General features: G+C 42.2%; 1 protein-coding gene across 1 annotated transcript in view; it reads left to right on the plus strand.

Moving 5' to 3' along the window:
- The window catches only part of UST (uronyl 2-sulfotransferase), a 641538-nt gene that overhangs the window by 340722 nt on the left and 287428 nt on the right, over nucleotides 1–13388 (plus strand). The window contains exon 2 of the mRNA XM_063917505.1: nucleotides 5459–5502. Coding sequence (XP_063773575.1) covers nucleotides 5459–5502 — 44 coding nt within the window. The remainder of the gene's footprint in view (nucleotides 1–5458; nucleotides 5503–13388) is intronic.

Genomic DNA, 13388 nt, shown 5'->3' on the forward strand with positions numbered 1-13388 from the left:
GCTGGCTGCAGTGGCGTCACAAGGCGGGTGCGGGGGGTGCGGCCCGCACCCGGGTGTGACACCTGGAGGGGGTGACACCAAATGTCAGCTCCTCCGCAGTGACAGGAGCCAGGTGCTGCAGTGTGAAATTCCGTTACAGCACCCGGCTCCTGTCATAGCAGAGGAGCCGACAGCACACTGAGACCGTCTCTGGGGGAAGCCCAGCATCTCCGGAGATGCTGGGCACGCCCTCAGAGTGACGATCCCGGTATCCCCTCGAAGCCACGCCCCCTAGCTGTAAGGCCACGCCCCCTTTTTGCCGCGATCGCGGCAGTACATCAGGGGTGCGCACCGGGTGTCACCACACCTGGTGACGCCTCTGGCTGGCTGCATGTCCCCGAAGATCGGCAGCGCTGCATGTCTTACAGTCTCCGAAGGGGACACGGTGCACTAATTGGGGTCCCCCTGCACTGTACAGAAAACAACACCAAAAAAAAAGTTAAAAAACTCATGTCGACCTTCTGTCATATCAACTTAATACATGTCAGCCTACAGTTCCAGTCGAACTTGAAACCATGTCGACCTACTTACTGTCGACCAATAGTGGTTACATACCACACCCTGCAGTCTCTCTCGCAAGATCTCAAGTGTTTGGTTAGTAAAGAGATTTTCAGTTAGGTGCTTGTTGATTTTAGAAATAGAAGCAGACATGGCAATGTATTTTTCGAGAGCCAGAGAGGAGGGAATACCCACTGGAATGTCTGGAGTAGAGATGACCATCGTTGTGGTTGCCATGGATTGTTACCATCAATGGCAATATGACAAGTAATCATCGATGGCTGCCATGTATGCAGTGGATGAACATCAATGGTTTCCACAACCAATGGTCATCCCTGGTCTTTCACTGACTGGCCCGTGGGTCAATCAGAGCATGGGGTGGGGCTCTGTGGGTGTCAGGGAGCAGAGCTACACTCCGTGTCCCGGCACCTTGTTAAAAAAATAAAATAAAAATAAAATCACCCTCTCTCTCTCTCTCTCTCTCTATATATATATATATATTTATTTTAAATTCTAATACCCAGTGCATAAAGTGGTTCTAGAGAGGTGGTGGAACTCAACCCCCCCCCCCCCCCCCCCCCCGTGAAATAAAGGACTTGCGCGCGCTGCAGACCCATGCGGCAAAAAAGGGTGTGGCCTCAAAAAGAAAGGGGCGTGGTTGCCCAATAGCATCCCAAATTCAAATTATGTCGCACCGTAGCACGATCTTATTCACATTACACCACAGAGTAGTGTCCCTTATTCATGTTATGACGCACATTAGTGCTTTTTTTTTCTGAAATAGGAGGTAGAAAGTTACTCAGTTTAACTGTTTTACCAATCTCTCTTCCAGTCTCCCTTCTTTCAACGTCCGCAATCGCTCAGTCAGGGCTGTGGATTTCCTCCCTTTTCACCTCAGGAGACAAGGACACGTGAGGAGGAGGTGATGTGATGACATCACTCTTTTCCGACGCGAGAAAGGGACTACTGGGGCGCCCCTCTCACCACGTCTAGTGACATGGTTGTGTCTATGTTCCCTTCATGATCAGGACGAGGAAGTGACAGCATCAGAGGGCAGGAGAGAACTTCCGCCCTTATAGCAGCTTAATCTTTTATCCATTCTTCGTTTATTTGAGGTTATTTAACTTTATCTCTGCACCATTGTACTCTCGCTGGCTCGCTTCGCTCGCCATGCTTCGGGCTCGGTGTCTCGCTTCGCTCGACACAGGTAACTATTCCAAATAGTTTGTGACATGGACCTACGAAGAGAAACTAGACACTACCCTAGTGACATGGGTGGGCATACCCGCAGCAAAGCCATAGCGGTAGCCCACACAGAAGACAGCCTCACCCTGACAACCTGTGCAAAGTAAAACTAAAGTATACAGCGGCTCAGCTGCAGTATCAGGCTGAGTGGGCAGTCAGTCACTCAGGGTTGCTCACAGACGCGATTCACTGACCTAATTGACCTGGCGCTTGCCCCAGCCCCTGTCTTACTGGCTACCGAAGTGCCCAACACCGCCCCCTTCTCTCTGCTTACGGCTATCCTATCCAGAGCCGGCCCTAACCAATATGATGCCCTAGGCTAGATTTTGGCTGGTGCCCCCTAGCACCACCGCTGGTTCTGCCTCTGACCTTGCACTTCTTTCCCAGCACCATCACCCCTCACCCATAGCAGTCCTTGTACCCCCTATATTTTAAATAGGAATAGTTCGCACATTTGACGCACAGCCCAAAAAGGGCCATCTACTTGCTGGGAAGGGGCATGGCCACACAATAGTAACCCCAATTCCAATTATGCCACACAGTACTGCAACTTTATTCACATTTTATCTTGCGATAGTGTCCATAATTCATATTACATCCCACAGTAGTATCACTTTACCTTATAAACGTTACTCCTCACAGTAGAGCCCCTTATTCACATTACATCACACTGAATTGCTCCTTATTCACATTACACCACACCTTATTGCTCTTTATTCACATTAGACGACACAGTAGTGCCCTTTCTATATGCAACGCCACATAGTAGAGCACCTTATACAAATAATGCCACACATTAGTAATGCATTTATACACAATTCCACACAGTAATGCCCCTTACGCATGAGACACATTAATGTCCTTATAAACATAATGTGCCTTACACATTATGACAACCTTTATTAATGCCCTTTTACACATAATGTACCTTACACATATGGTGCACATTATTAATGCCCTTATACACCTAATGAGACACATAGTGCCCCCTACACATTTGCTGCACATTATTAGTGCCCCTATACACATAATGACACACATACAGTAGTACCCTGTTACACAAATGCCGCACATTATTAATGCCCTTATACACATAATGACACACATAGTGGCCCTTTACACATATGTTGCACATTATTAATGCATTTTTACATGACACACATAATGCTCCTTACACATATTCCGAACACTACTGCACAACCAACCCACTCACGTGCACACAGCACTCACACTTCCACTAACACTGTGACCTCTGCCTCTGCTTGGATACAGATGTGTCCTCACAAATCTTGCCTCAATGCTAACGTTGGGCACCTTTTTTTAAAATGAAAATTCATCTTATTTGCATTGCTATGTGGCTAGGATGCACAAGCAGCTTCTGCTGATTAAACTGATATGCAGTATGCCTATATACTGTGTGAGACTGTGGCTGTATCTGCATATGAAATGCTACATACAGAATATAGGCATGCCGCATATCATTTTAATCATCAGCAGCTGCTGATGCCCCTAGGCATATCAAATGCCCTAGGCAATTGCCTAGTTTGCCTATGCCTATGGCCGGCTCTGATCCTATCTGTGTACGGCTATACTATCAGCGCACTCAGCAGCAGTAAGCAGAGAGAGAATGGGGCGGAGTCGGGCCTTCTGCAGCCAGTAAGATGATGATGGGGGGCAGGCGCCAGGTCAGTGAATCGCGTCCGTTACCGTGAGCAGCAGCCCTGACTGTGATTTCTCACTCAGTAGTACAGTACACGTTGTGTGTGGGAGGATGGCGCGGCAGATCACTGGCAAACAGTAGTGCTGTAGATAGCGACTTGGGAAAGGTGGGCGGGACGGAGGCGGAACGATTACAACTTACCGGAACGCAGTTCCACCCCGTTCCGGACCACTTTAACCCCTGCTAATACCTGAGTGATTATAACCGCCTGTCAGTAGTTCGAGACTTGTATCGTTATGGGGCTCCTAGATTTTGTAAGTTTTTCAAAATATTTGCAGGATGTCAATTTAATTTTATGATTGTGTATTTCTGAGCCTACAACACTATTTTTTATTATTTTGAAGCTGTGTACCTGAGATGAACAGTTTCTATATTTAATATAAGTTCTTTTAGGTATATTATCAGATGTTCTGCATTACCTTTGTGTGATACGTAACAGGCTGAAGTGACACTTTATGAAGACTCTTTTTAAGCAATAATCAAACTCAAGATGTAACATGTGTAATCCACATGTGTTGCAGTATTCATAGAGAAAATGTACAGATGTGTCCTCGTACATTACTGCAGTCGCGCCAACCATCCCTTCTTGACGTGCCAGGTCCTGTGCAAGTAGGCTTGTGCCAAGCTTCTTTTTTGCTCAAATGTACTTCTTGATTGCAATGCAGTGTGAGAAAACCACAAGGCTGCACTGATTAATTTTATATAATGGGACACTTGTATATCTGTAGGCGATTGAATATGAGCTGCTACGATGCAGTGGACGTGGCTTTTTTTCATAACAAGATCTGTTGTGCTACTATATATAGACATTGTTGCACACAGATATACAAGTGTCACAAATCAAATGAATCAGTGCAGTCTTTTGTCGAATCATATTGCAGTTGCCCCCAAATCTGATCGATATGCAGTCCATATTGCAGTCTGTGCTAACTATAGCATCAAATTGGAAATCCCCCTATCCATCCCCTATGTCTAAGATTATTTCTGAAATACAATCCATTTTGATATGTGAACCACTTTTATAGCAGATTCTTCTCATGCAATCTCGTCCATAATGAAATGGCTTCCATATATTACAGAGAGATAGGGCACCCATCCTCATCCTGCTCTGACTCAACCACCTTGAATCTCCCTTTCTTGGTTAATGCCTGAAAATGGTTCTATCGTGAACATATGAACTGCTCTCTGCTTTTATATATTCCATTTCTGATTTTGTTATGTTGACTTTGGGAATTATCTCTGCCTTCTTCTTCAACCTTATTCGCTCCCCCTTGCATTTTCTTTTATGTACCCCTACCCTCTAAATACTCAATAAAAACTTAATGTTTACTTGATAGAATTTAACTACAACTTCAATAGAAATATCTGCTTTATTTAGATTATTATTTGGCCATTTTACGTAGCATACTGATATTTAATTTCAAACAGCATATTCATCGAGAGGATTTGTTACTGACTATTAGCTTGCCACAGATGGCAACTAGTTACCAGGGTTGTCACAACTATTAAGCAGAACTACAGTAAGAGGTTGCCTAGAGATAGCATGTTTAGGGGGCTCATAAAACACTGAATAAGTGACATGATGTCATTCATCCAGATCTTTAAATTCCCTGTGGACAAAATAAGATTTTTACAGCTTGTAATTAATAATGAAATGAACTTGTTTGCAGGAGACATTTGGATTTATTTACGATCAATGAGCAAATGTGCAAATGTGCTGTAAGAAATAGCAAACTATTAAATATTTTATTTTCAAATTTACTGTACAAAAGAATAAATAAATTAATTCATTAATAAACAACATGAGTGAACATATGTTATAATGACGGCTCTTCAGCTGTGTTAGTAAAAAATAGATTTATATGTGTGGTGTAAATGAAATATTTACAAAAAAATTAATAGCAAATCACTAGTTAGAAAATTATATTTTCTTATCTGTTTTTGCTTTCTTTCTAGGTAATTCAACTTTCTTGGATGAACATGGTCCTCCCATCCCAAAGGTATTTTTTTTATATATTTCATTATTTTAAGTGGTCATGTAAAAAATACAGAAATACTAAGCGTGCAAGCAGGGCCCTCCTACCTCTATGACTGTTTGTTTTTACCCAGTTTTGTCATCTAATTGTGTCCAGTTGTAAAGCGCAACGGAATTTGCTGCGCTATATAAGAAACTGTTAATAAATAAAAACTTTTATGCTGTGGTATGTAAAGAGAAGGCAAATAATACCTCTTCTGTCATACTCCAGTATTTAGACTATAAACATGATTATAATAATACAAAAAAGATATTATAAATATGTTCTTTGTATTATTATAATAATTTTTATAATAAAAACTCTGGAGTATACTGGAGTATGGTCGGTGAGGCACTCTCACATTAACCGACGGTACCTTGTCCAGTCCACGCATCTCTGATTAAAACTCACCAAATTTATAGCAGTATATACTGCTGTACCTTTGTACTGTATAGTGCCCACGTGAGCCCCCATATATATGTGTGTAAATCTGGCTCTGATACAAGCCTTCCTAGCCATTTACCTCATTGCAAGTCATAATACAAGAGCCAAATATCACAGCGAGATCTGGTCCAATTTGGTAAGAAGAAGTGAAGGAAACACAGATAACAAGCGGCACAAAGATGTGACTAAATTTCGGTGTTAAGAAGAGTTTAAGAAACCACAATCAGAATCCAAAAGTATTTTTCATATCATAGACTTTATCTAATAGATTTAGTAGACTGAGAAAATATATATAAATATAGACACCTTGATGATGCTGACTGCATTAAGGTATTCACCTCAATGCCTAACAGAAAAACTGTGTCGAGAATATATTACAGTTGGTGTCCTCCAATTTGACTAGAGATGGTCACATTTTTTTTATAAATGGCTCTTGAACCAGTTCATCAAATCTGCTATTAAGGAGGTTATTTAGGTTTGTTAGCAAGCCAAAAAAGTTAGCTATTTGACAAATCCACGTTGCACTGCAGGTGGGGCAGATGTAACATGTTCAGAGATTTGGGGGTATATTCAATTGAAGTCGAAACCTGCCATCTGTCGAAAAGACGGCAGTTTTCGACTTTTTAAGTTCGAATCCTGATTCGACCTATTCAATATTTTGCTAAATTTTTCGACAAGTCGATAAATTCGGCTTGTCGAAAAGCACGTGGATCGGCGGAATAGCTGCCGATCCACGTGTTGATGTCGAAAACGGGGCCAAATCCGACAGGTTTTGGCCCCCTTTTCGACCATCTCAGTACAACATCAAAATGATGTCGGACTGAGATGCGGAACCAGAGGAGGCGAGGGGGGAGAGCCACAGGGAGACGGGGGACACCCAGCAGGCATACAGGGAGACCAGTGCTACAGTTGCGCTGCAGCTGGGTGTCAATCACCAGCCCGACCTCACGGCAGCTTCCACCTGGCTCCAGCACGCTCCAGCGGCAGAGTGACATACTGCTGCGTGCTGATCTCCCTGTATGCCCGCCGGCTGTAACCCCGCGGCTCGCCCCTCCTCTCCTCCTCTGGGTCCCATCTAAATTTGACTTGAAAAAGTCGAATTTTAGATGGGATTGAATAGGGGTTGTCGGATCCATTCCGACAAATACATGTCGGAATGGATCCGAGTTTAATTGAATATACCCCCTAGATTTGGGTGGATTATTTTGTTTCTGTGCTGCTTAATTTATACACTTTAAAAACACCCCACCCAAATCTAACTCTCTCTGCACATGTTATATCTGCCCCAACTGCAGTGCAACATGGATTTGTCCAATAGCTAACTTTTTTGGTTTGCTAACAAACCTGGATAAGTCCCTAACTTCATAATTCTCCAGAAATTCACTTGAAACTGAAATCCTTAAACTCAAGCTAAACTAATATATTAAAGCAATGTGAACAGGTTTGGCCATGTTTGATCTGGTTTCAACATATTTGAGCTTCGTGTCTACATTGTATTTACTATATAAAACTTACACTGGCTGCCTGCTAGATACAACCACAGCCTCCCTTGTCCACCCAGTCAGGGCTGTATGATGCACAGGGCTTTCCCCAGGCTTGTCAGTGTGTGGAGTCGTCAACCGTCCACTTACAGTGCCCCCTTTTTGAAGTAAGAGGACAGAGATGATAGAGATGAGGGTAGGAGTGGGACAGAGATGAAAGCGAGACAGAAAAAGGGAGAAAAGGTAGGACAGAGATAAGACACCTGTTAGAGCTTGCAGCTGTCACAACCACCCGATGCCCGCCCATCACCCCCCCCCCCCCCAACTATGACACTCTCCACAGGTATTCTCACATTCCCTATTCTGCCCACTGTAACATAAGTAGCGCAAACAGGATGGATGCTTATTTTCGTATTTTCACACGTGGGCTTTATACTTCACGTAACTGATGAGGTATTTTGTACTTTGTACATCATCATTTTTATCTTGTGCTTTGTATATTTTGGTTGTTTTCACCCGCCGTAACCATCTGTGTAATATACAGTACTTTATTACCTGCATATGTAAATTGCTTTGAGTGCTTTTGGGGAAAAGCGCTATATAAATAAACATTATTATTAATGCAATTATCTGCAACCATTTGGGGGCAGGGGCGCAATGGGCTCTGTTTCACAAAATGGAGGCATGTTGCCTCTATTTTGTTGAAGTGCTGAGGCGAGGGTCTGCTCTGCTGATGTAGACTTCCTGGTACGGGCAGAAAATTTGCGGCGGTCATTCTGAGTAACTGAAGGTTACTCAGACGATAGGTAGTCCTGCAGAGTGATCTGATGCTGCATCCTCGGACACAGCAGCAGATCACAGAAGCAGCCAGGAGGTGTCTATTTACATGAGACGCCTCCCGCTTCATTAGCATAATTAAGCACAGTAACTGTGTATAAAGACGCAGCTACTGTACTACTGCATCTGTCCATGCATTAGGCCCTGACTTTGAACATAGTTTTAACAACAACTGCAGTAACATAACTTGGTGCTAGTAATTTCTGCATACAACATTACACGTTATTATGTGGATACTGTTCTTTAGAAGTGCTTTCTGATTTTGCTATGCTTCAGTAGTGCACAAAATGCTGGACTGTGTATTTTATAGTTCTTGCTGTTGTTTAGAAATGTATTATCAAGTTTGCCTTGAGCAGAAAGACTTTGTATATATTTCTTTCTGGGTCCTTGATGTTGCTGCGTGATTTTAATGGATTATATACTGTGGGAGAGATCTTTAAAAATGTACTGTATATGCTTGAAAACCAGTACTTGTTTTCAAATGGAAGTGTATCAATAACAGTTTAGCTTATTAGCAAGCAGTTTAATGTGTTTTGAATGTTTCCCTACAGTTTATAGACTGTGCTTACTTTATGGTCTTTAATGGGCAACACAATATATTTCAGTGACTTCACAGGTGGTCTTTACTTTAAGGTATTCAGCCTAAATAACATGTTAACCTATGATTCACTAATGTGAAAACATTGAACTCACTCTGGTATCAGATTTCCTCTGTAATGGGACACAACACTTATCAGGTGGAACACGTGAACCATTTTATTGTCCTCCCTGTTGATATACTGGACCGTATTTATCACCTCCAGTGAAGGGACGGCACATCCCTTTCTGCAGAATTTTATTTCCCCAAGGTCTATGGCATCAGGGTGTATGATACAGAAGCCACCGATAGTGTTTTCCTCAAAATAGAAATGACTAGCAAATAATGCGTACCTGTCATTGCTGAATGATTATTAATTTCATTCAATAATGCCAAGTGATTGTTATTTTTATTCAGTGATACATTTCTTTCTTTCCCATTTTCTTAGTTCACTCGCCTGTCTTAATATCTTCTGTAGTCCACTTCACACACACCTCCAGGCCTGGTAACAGTGAAGGAGGTAGGATTGGAATATTACTATCCCAATCTTTCACATACACAGTTCTACAACAGGTTTTATCACTCACATTCACAGCATTTGATGTACATTCTATCAGGATTTACATTCCTTTCTCGCTGCGTGTTGCAGCTATCTATTGCCCACTTGGGCAACCCAACCAATTTATGGAAGATCATTCTCCCTCACTTCCTATTCTCTGACATCTCCTCCATCATTAAGGGTGATTTCAATATAGCTATTGATAGTCTGAATCTGCTTTCTCTGCCTCTCCAAATGGACTGACTCCGCTATTCATCAGGAGGGCCACTGCCTTGATATTGTATTCACTAGACTATGCTTAGTTTCTGAATTCATTAACACTTCTTTCCCTCTTTGAGATCACAACCTTATCACCTGCATGCTCTCCTTCATTACTTCAAACTCAGTGTCACTGCAGTCCTCCAGTCCTTCTCAAACCCGTAGAAATATTAATGCTATTAATTTTGAAGACATTTCCTCCTCTCTGCAACAACTGCTCTCACTAATTTTTGCATCCACTTTTCCTAGATGGCTGTATCACACCTGAACCAGGCTCTTGAAATAACTGTTGATGAAGTGGCTCCAGCTACCCTTCACACTCCACGTAGGCCTAGATGTCAACCGTGACACTCTAAATTAACAAGACACCTACAAAACCTCTCACGTAAAGTAGAACATAAAATCTCATACGCCAACAGACTTCCTCGCATATAAGACTATCTACCACTCCTATCGTAATGCTCTGGACACTGCCAAACAAATATATTTCCAAACTCTCATCTCTGCTGAAGCTTCTAACCCCAAAGAACTTTTTAATACATTTAAATCACTTCTCAACCCTTCCTCAACCAACCCACCAGTCACTATCAGCGTGCAAGATATACAGCAAAAAAAGATTAGAATACACCTGCGCTGGACAATGAAGGCAGCAATGAAAAATACTTTGTAGTGTTATCAAGACTGGAAATCACAAGAAATATACAGATGTAGCCACCTTTATCTTGACCGATTCTCCGCCTAGACGGACGTTTAGTCACGCTAAGGCGATAGCTTAGCTTGCTGAGTTTTATCACAGGCAGGCGCGTTGAGGCGATTCTAGATACTCAGCATGCATTACATATCTCCACTACTGGGTGACTAATGCTCCACTAATCCAGTACTTTCGATCGTATAGCGGCGGATTGATCTACAGCGCTGGCAAATGGTCAGTGACGACTGTAATGTTAATAGATGGTGACCAATGGTCAGATGGTGAGAGTTCTCAATATAAATAAATTGTTTATACAGACACAAATGAACATGTTAAAACACTTGTGTATGCAGACGCAAGATTGTGTATGGAGACGCAACTAATTGTGTAAAAGGAAGTATGTACAATGCATAAACACCGTGCTTTTGAAATACATGTACAGTATGAGCTTCTGAGTTCCCGTGACATTCACTTTATTATAATTTTTTTTCTTTGTTATACATTCAATGGAAGGGTGCACACAGGTTTCACATAAATCTTGTCTTGTAACCTGATCGGAACTCCCTAACTGTCTACTGTATGAACTGTGCAGGCTCCCAGGGGGGAAGGGGAAAGTGGAATGGGGGTAGGGCGAGGCAGTGGAAAATACCGTGTTCAAAGAACCGGCCAATGCTGAAGGAGCGTCAGAATCCCCTAGCTAAAATACACAGGGTCGATAGGGATAAGCGAGGTCTATGCACATAACGATACACCAGACCCCATCGCATCACAAAGTGACAAAATGTCCGAGGCACATGAACCCCCTCCTTGTAGCATTATGTGCATAGACCTCACTTAACCCTATCACCCCTGAGTATTTTAGCTAGGGGATTCCGACGCTCCTTCAGCACTGCCCCGAAGCCTGCAAAACCTCGCTCCATAGCTGAGTGCTGACACAAGGTGGATGTTCATGTGCCTTGGACATTTTGTCACTTTGTGATGTGATGGGGTCTGGGGTATCATTAAGTGCATAGACCTTGCTTATCCCTATCGACCCTGTGTATTTTAGCTAGGGGATTCTGACGCTCCTTCAGCATTGCCCCGTGACCTACAAAATCTGTGCTGTTACTTGCTCCATAGCCGAGGGTCTCCATGGGGCAAGGAGTCACAGGCGGTAGCCATTTCAATTGAGTCTGCCCTGCTACAGAATTGTATGTGTACCGTATGGTGCACAGAACCTTAACAGTACAACCGCTCCTGCAGCTTTGCCATGGTTTATGTGAATAACTTCCTCACTGTCTACTGCATGACCTGTGCAGGCTCCCAGGGGGGAAGGGCGATGGGCTAGCGGGAGGCGGTGGAAAATACCATACTTTTGAAATGCAAGTACTGTATGAGTCCGAGTCCCCAGTATGTTCTTCTAGTGTACTAATTAGCACGGACAGCTTGTAACGTACAGTGGCAAGTTTAATCTTTCTATGTATAATGGAGAGATTAAAGCTCCTCCCTAAGTTCCTAGATGCCAAATCACCGTCCTTAGTATCTCTGTACAGTATGTTCTACTAGTGTACTAATTAGCACGAACAGCTTTTAACTGGATGCCAAATCACCGTACTTACTATCTCTGTACAGTATGTTCTATTAGGGTACTAATTAGCACGAACAGCTTGTAACGTACAGCGGCAAGTTTAATCTTTCTATGTATAATGAAGAGAGATAAAAGCTCCTCAGTAAGTTCCTGGATGCCAAGTCACCGTACTTAGTATCTCTGTACAGTATGTTCTATTAGGGTACTATTTAGCTGTTCGTGCTAATTAGTACCCTAATAGAAAATACTATACAGAGATACTAAGGATGGAGATTTGACAACCAGGAACTTAGAGAGGAGCTTTTATCTCTCTATATTATACATAGAAAGATTAAACTTGCCACTGTACGTTACAAGCTGTTCGTGCTAATTAGTACACTTGTAGAACATACTGTACAGAGATACTAAGTACAGTGATTTGGCATCCAGGAAGTTAGGGAGGAGATTTTTTCCTCTCTCCATTGTAATTTTTTTTAAGTATAATGGAGAGAGATAAAAGCTCCTCCCTAAGTTCCTGGATGCCAAATCACTGTCCATAGTATCTCTGTACAGTATGTTCTACTAGTGTACTAATTAGCACGAGCAGCTTGTAACGTACAGTGGCAGGTTTGATCTTTCTATGTATAATGTAGAGAGATAAAAGCTCCTCCATAAGTTCCTGGTTGCCAAATCACGTCCTTAGAATCGTTGTATAGTATTTTCTATTAGGGTACTAATTAGAACGAACAGCTAATTAGTACCCTAATAGAACATTCTGTACAGAGATACTAAGTATGGTGATTTGGCATTCAGGAACTTACTGAGGAGCTTTTATCTCTCTCCATTATACATAGAAAGATTAAACTTGCCACTGTACGTTACAAGCTGTTTGTGCTAATTAGTACACTAGTAGAACATACTGTACAGAGATACAACGAACAGTGATTTGGCATTCAGGAACTTAGGGAGGAGCTTTTATCCCTCTCCATTATACTTAGAAAGATTACAATGGAGACAGATAAAAGCTCCTCCCTAAGTTCCTGGATGCCAAATCACTGTCCGTAGTATCTCTGTACAGTCTGTTCTACTTGTGTACTAATTAGCACGAACAGCTTGTAACACACAGTGGCAAGTTTAATCTTTCTATGTATAATGGAGAGAGATAAAAGCTCCTCAGTAAGTTCCTGAATGCCAAATCACTGTTCGTTGTATCTCTGTACAGTATGTTCTACTAGTGTACTAATTAGCACAAACAGCTTGTAGAGATAAAAGCCAAATCACCATTCTTATTATCTCTGTACAGTATGTTCTATTAGGGTACTAATTAGCTGTTCGTGCTAATTAGTACCCTCATAGAAAAAAACTATACAAAGATACTAAGGACAGTGATTTGGCAACCATGAACTTAAGGAGGAGCTTTTATCTGTACATTACAAGCTGTTCATGCTAATTAGTACACTAGTAGAACATAGAGTACA

Source organism: Pseudophryne corroboree, chromosome 4 (genome assembly GCF_028390025.1).
Source record: "Pseudophryne corroboree isolate aPseCor3 chromosome 4, aPseCor3.hap2, whole genome shotgun sequence".
NCBI lineage: Eukaryota > Metazoa > Chordata > Amphibia > Anura > Myobatrachidae > Pseudophryne > Pseudophryne corroboree.